The sequence below is a fragment of the Microcebus murinus genome, chromosome 2 (assembly GCF_040939455.1).
Source record: "Microcebus murinus isolate Inina chromosome 2, M.murinus_Inina_mat1.0, whole genome shotgun sequence".
In the NCBI taxonomy this organism is placed as follows: Eukaryota; Metazoa; Chordata; class Mammalia; order Primates; family Cheirogaleidae; genus Microcebus; species Microcebus murinus.
In genome coordinates, this window is record NC_134105.1 from 15137464 (window position 1) to 15143463 (window position 6000).

Sequence of the window (6000 nt, forward strand, 5' to 3'; positions counted from 1 at the left end):
AGCCGTGATACCTGCACACACACCCACTCTCGCACACTCACACACATAGGCGTGCACGTCCACACAGGCTCAGACTTATGCCCGCACTCAGGCAGAGTGCACGTGCACGCACAGCCCACAGGCGTGTCCATGCACATACTTAACCCGCATACTTCCTGCAAGCATGTGCCCTGACCATCTCCGTCACCCCCTCCCTGACCCCCACCAGCATTAACCTGCCGCTGCTGGACCGCACGATCCCCGACTATACCAGCTTTAACACGGTGGACGAGTGGCTGGAGGCCATAAAGATGGGGCAGTACAAGGAGAGCTTCGCCAATGCCGGCTTCACCTCCTTCGACGTCGTGTCTCAGATGATGATGGAGTAAGTCCCCCCCCTCACCCCGCCGGCCAAGGGGCGGGTGCTCTGGAAGGCGAGAGATAGACAGTGTCCCAGTGGGGATGTAGGGGACCAAGGGGCAAGACGGGCAACTTTGGAGTCACATCCAGACTGACACCCAGGTCTGCCTGCCACCTGCTGGCCGTGTGACCTTGAGCAAATGAACCTCAGCTTTCTCATCTGCAAACTGGGGGTTAGCAGGAAGGTCGAAGGAGCTATAAAGGAAGTGGGTACCTTAGTAAATGCAAGTTGCCTTCCCCTTCCCCATAGCAGGGAAGAGAAAGGCATCTCAGTGCCCTGACTCCCAGTAAAGTGCTCTCCACCTCACCATAGCCACTCACTCCAGCTTTGGCCGCCCACCCACTCCCCCTCCCTGCACTACCTTCAGCGTGAACCCCCTGGGGAAGCCCATGCAGCTCTCGACCAGGCAGAGAGCCCCCCTGACCCCCGCATTTCTCTAACACACGTGCTTCTCTCCCAAAGGGACATTCTCCGGGTTGGGGTCACTTTGGCTGGCCACCAGAAAAAAATCCTGAACAGTATCCAGGTGATGCGGGCACAGATGAACCAGATTCAGTCTGTGGAGGTTTGACACTCACCTGCCTCGGCTCACCTCTTCCTCCAGGCCCCGCCCCCTCCGCCCCCACGCCGGCCCTCCTGGTGCTCGTCCACCGCAGGGTCAGCCGCCCGCCAGGAGGCCACGGGCAGCAGGGAGAGCCAAGCAGCGCTCCAGCCACGAGACGTCACCAAGAACACATGCAACTCAAACGACGGAAAAAAGGGAATTGGGGAAAAAGAAACTCGATCCTGGGAGGGGGTGGGAACACAAGGAATAATTTTTCAAGAGGGTTCTCATGAGGAAAGCGATGACCGTTCTTGGGGGGAAAAGAAAGGGCTTGGGAGATTCCTGCGCATTCGTCCACTCAGAGACCGAAAGCAGTTTCTCTCCAACTCCCTCTGGGAAGGTGACCTGGCTAGAGCCAAGAAACACTTTCAGGAAGACAAATGTGAAGGGGAGAGACGGGGCCGCCCTTCTCTCCTGTCCCTGGCTGCTCCTCTGGGCCTCGATCCACGGCCAGCGCCAGGCGGACCCGGAGGGCGGATAGGCAGCCCCGGGAACCCCTCTGGGGAAATCCATTCCTGCTGCCACTGGGCAAACAGAAGCATCTTTCTGTCTTTGGAGACTATTTTAGAAACTCCGATGAAAGAGACCGTTTCTCCTGTCGCCTCATGGGGATGAAAAGGGGCTTTTGTCCTCCCGGTCAGGGAGAACACGGGGACACCAGGAAGGCCAGCCTCCCTGAGGATGGCCTCTGGGTCCGCAGCTCCACGTACATATCACGCGCACAGCCCGGCGGCCCCAACCCGCCCGGCGCCCGCTCCGCCAGCCCCACCTCGAGGGCTGATGCTGCAGGGACTGCCGTCAGCTACGACTGCCACTGAGAAGGGTTGATCCTGCATCTGGGTTTGTTTACAGCGATTCGAGAACTCGGGGTATTTTGATCAGGGGTGGTTTCGGTTTGGGGGGGTTTGTTTGTTGGGTTTTTTTTTTTATGACAATGAAGTGACACTTTGACATTTCCTACCTTTTGAGGACTTGATCCTTCTCCAGGAAGAAGGTGCTTTCTGCTTATTGACTTAGGCAATACACCAAGGGCGAGATTTTATATGCACATTTCTGGATTTTTTATATGGTTTTCATTGACACCCTTCCCTCCTCCCACCTGCCACCAGGCCTCACCAAAGCCAACTGCCACGGGGCCATCTGGGCCCTTCAGAGACTTGAGTGAGATTTGGGTGGGCAGGGGGAGGTGCATCCCACTCCAGGACTGTTTGTGAAAGTGACAGATTGTGGAGGAAGTGGGCCCTGAGGCTGCAGGGCTGGAAGTCCTCGCCCACTTCCCCACTCTCCTGCCCCGATCTATCTAGTACTTCCCAGGCAAATAGGCCCTTTTGGGGTTCCTGCGTGCCCTCAGATGGCCAAACCCCAGTTCTGCCTCTGGGAGCCTAACCCAGGCCGCACTGGAGGCCAGGACCCGGATCATTCACTGTGATATCCCAGCCCTGCAGAAGGTGCCCCGGAGACGTGGGCAGGCATGCTCCTTCCTTCCCCGGGGAGAAAGCGTGTGATTTCTCTCCTGCCTCCTTCCCTCCACCAGAACTTCGCCAGGTCTGAAGGTCTTGGCCATGGGGAAACCATCCGCCAAGAGGTCTGGCCTCAGACCCCCTCCTGTGAGCAAACGCAGGCACCTGAGCAGAACAATCGGTTAGTGAATTGAATGGAAATAAACGCTTTAGTTATAAAACAACCCTGTTCTCTGTAAGTTCCAAGAGAGACCCTGGCACCCTTGGGACGTGCCGAGTGACCTGTAACACTCTTCCATGTGACCCTTCCTCCCTCAGGATTCTAGAAGGCTCAGGGCACATGGAGGACTACAGCTCCATGTGGCCTTCCCGGCTCTGGCTTGTCGAAAGCACAGGCAACGAGAGAAGCAAATCGGAAGTCAGACGTGGCTCAGAACTCGGCGGCAGATGCCCTGGGACTCAGGGTGAGCCACTGCCGGTACCTCAGGAGCAGGGAGTCCCAGGGGTGCACTCAGCACACCGGGGCCAGAGGAAGGGGGTCCCCAAGCCAGGTGAGCAGTGATGGCGGGTGTGAGGACCCGGGGTGCAGTGCCCAGCGGTCTCCAGTGGGAGCACAGGTCTGATCGCCTCTTCCAGGCCAGCTCTGATTTCCCCGTGCAGACGGCTCCTGCTCGCACGGGAAATCAGAACCCTCCGTGCGGCAGGAGCAGGCGGGTGCTGTGGATATCAAGTCTGGCTGAGGACGGGGACCCGGGGCGCCGCCCCTCGGGATCCTTCCCTTTGTCCACGGAGCCTCTTTGAGGACACTGACCAGTGGGAAAGGTTCAGGCTGCAGGCAGCCAGCTAGCGGCACCACGGTCCGGGCAAGCGTCCTGCAGGGACCAGCCTGTCATCTGTCGCTCACCTGCTCTGAGAGGCAGAGGGAAGGAAGGGATTAGAGAGGGGCCGCCCCCCCCCCGGGGGGACAGCAGGAGCCACAGGGAAAGCATTGGCAGGCTTCCCACTAACTGGCCGGCAGTGGCCCACCGGCCATCACTGTGTGCCCCAAGGTGCCCAGCGAGGGTGGCAGCTGTCCCGGCACACAAGGTCACCTTCTGGCAGGAGCCGCCCTGATGCTCTTTAGATTAGCTCTGTCTCCCCAGCCCGCCCCCCCATGCTCCGGCCCCCCACCGGGCTGGCAGTCAGTGCTTCCTGTCAGATGGCTTCCTGCTCTAAGCCGCTAGGCTGGTGTCCTCCAGCCTGCACGCCTGCCTGTCCTCCACCCTCCAGGGCCTGGGGTCCTCAGTGGCCCTGGGCCCGCACCTGCCTGCTTCCCAGAGCACGGTGCTGCCCAGACCTCTGTGCCTCCACTTCAGGGCAACAGACAGACGTCACTGTGACTGTCCCAGGGGTACAGGTGCTGCTCACATCACCCCTCCCCACCCCCATTTCTGCTGCCGGGACAGCACCCCCCACCCCAACCTCTCGCCTGCTGCTCGGCGGGGAGTGGCAGGCCATGCTGCCAAGCGCCTTCCACTTACGCCACCCGCTCGCCCGGGCACACAGCTCTGAGCCGCCGCTGCCTGGTTACTAATCCTTTCCTGGCTCGACCTCCCCAAGTGCCAGCCCCCACCTGCCCAGCAGCGTCGGAGGCGTTTCCGGCTGCGCTGCCCACAGTCGGGGCTGGGGGGAGAAAGCTGTCTTGTGAGCCAGGCCAGGGTGTCGTGGAAATGGGGACCAGCTGCTCGGGGAGGGTGTGACTGGCAGAGCTGGGCAGTGCCAGGCTGGGTGCGAGGGAACCAGGCCACCCGCCCACGGCCCTGCTGCTCCAGAAGCCCCCAAAATTGGCCACTACTGATGATCAGCAGGCCTCTCCCTGGGGTGACGTTTGAAATCCCCATCAACTGGGCAGACCAGTCAGGGTAGGTGATGGCCTTGGTGCTGCGCCAAAGGCCTCAGAGCAGGGGCTAGAGTGGGGGTGGGCAGTGGGGGACACTTAAGGGACTCGGGGCAGTGGCTGTTTACTAACCGGTGATGCTTCTTGCTCAGATAGCATCAGCCGGACTTTCCCCATCATTTCCAGCTGGTCCCCACCCTGCCACCATCCTGGGGCCTCTCTGCCACCCCCGTTGGACAGGCCCTCATCTCGCGCCACTCTCCAATCAGGCTCATCTTTGGGAGGCTGGGAGCCCCCCCCCTTCCTCATGCCTGGCTGGGGAAGGCCCCTGGCCCCAGACCACCACCTGCCCCAGCGCTGGGCCCTGGGCTTCTGGTGGCTCTTTCCACGGCCCCTGTAGTTCCACTATGGTACCAAAGGCTGGAAGACTCTTACCAGGGAGAATATTGTGAATGCATTCAAAGGACAGGATGCCACATGATACTAGGGAAATCCTGACCCCAGGGTGGCAGCCTTCTCCTGTCACTAGAAATTTGGATCTGGGGAGACATGTCCCCTCACTGAGCCTCAGGTCCCCATCTGTAAAATGACAGTGCTGGAGTGGGTGAGCCCAGCTGTGCAGAACACTTTATACACTCGGTCCTGTGTGGAAGGACTATTCCCCCCGTACGTAGGGGGAAACTGAGGCTCTGGGGGTGAAATAGTTTGCTCGGCCAGGAAGGAACAGAGCAGGCCCATGAGCTTTGGTTTATCTGCTTCTGACGCCCACCCTGCCACACTCAGTTAGAGGACGGCAAGCACGTGGTGTCCTAGGCTGCCCAGCAAGAGAAGGGAAAGTGCAAACGGGCTGCGGCTGCCAGGAAGGGCGTCGTGGAGGCGGCTGTCTTGAAAATAACAAAGGCAGAGAGAAAGGTCATTCCAAGAGGCAGCAGCCAGAAAGGTCCAACACCGTGAGCAGTTGTGTCTGGATGGGCCAGAGGAACAGGGGAAGTGGGGGCTGACATAAGCGGAAGTTGAGGCAGTTTGGACGTGATGTGCAGTCCAGCCACGGCAGGTTCTTGAGCAGAAGAGTAGCAGAGTGAGTATCAGGTTCTGGGGGAAGGAGTCAGTTCCGCCATCAGATGGGGCAGGACACCGCCCTGCTACCCCCCCCCCCGGAAGGTAGAGCCCCTGGAGCAGCCCTCACTTATTCCAGGGAATCCAGGCCCTGCTGCTTCCTGTCCCATCCTCACCGGTCACCGGCCCAGATAATCCAAGCAGTCACTCCAGCTGCTTAGAACAGCAGGGACTGATTTGTGCTACCTGATTCTTAATTCAGCTGATGTCCAGCCCCATTTCCTCCAGGCTCTCGGTGGCGGCTGAGGTGGGGCGAGAGCTGCTAGGCACCCAGAGAGCTGAGCTGGGGGCTGCATAGGTGGGCATGAAAAACCGCTCATCTCTGCCCCAGTCTCCCCAGCCCTGGAGAGATCACCCAGACGTGCTGGAAGGGGTCTGGGGTCCTGTCTCTTCCCATAGCGTGTTATCCTGGGGAAACCCAGCAGGAGGTTTAGGGAGCCCCACTGCGCTGTGTGATGCTACGCATGTGTCCCGTGGCCACCAGCCTTACCCAGCCTCCGGCAAAATGGCTCCTGCCATAAAACTTAAGGCGGAAAATGGCCTT

General features: G+C 59.9%; 1 protein-coding gene across 3 annotated transcripts in view; it reads left to right on the forward strand.

Moving 5' to 3' along the window:
• The window catches only part of EPHB2 (EPH receptor B2), a 176406-nt gene extending 175216 nt beyond the window's left edge, over nucleotides 1–1190 (forward strand). For all 3 annotated transcript variants that reach the window (XM_075994870.1, XM_020281000.2, XM_075994868.1), the window contains exons 15-16: nucleotides 209–364; nucleotides 863–1190. In XM_075994870.1, coding sequence (XP_075850985.1) covers nucleotides 209–364; nucleotides 863–971 — 265 coding nt within the window. In that variant the 3' untranslated portion in view covers nucleotides 972–1190. The remainder of the gene's footprint in view (nucleotides 1–208; nucleotides 365–862) is intronic.
• Nucleotides 1191–6000: the final 4810 nt, after the last annotated feature.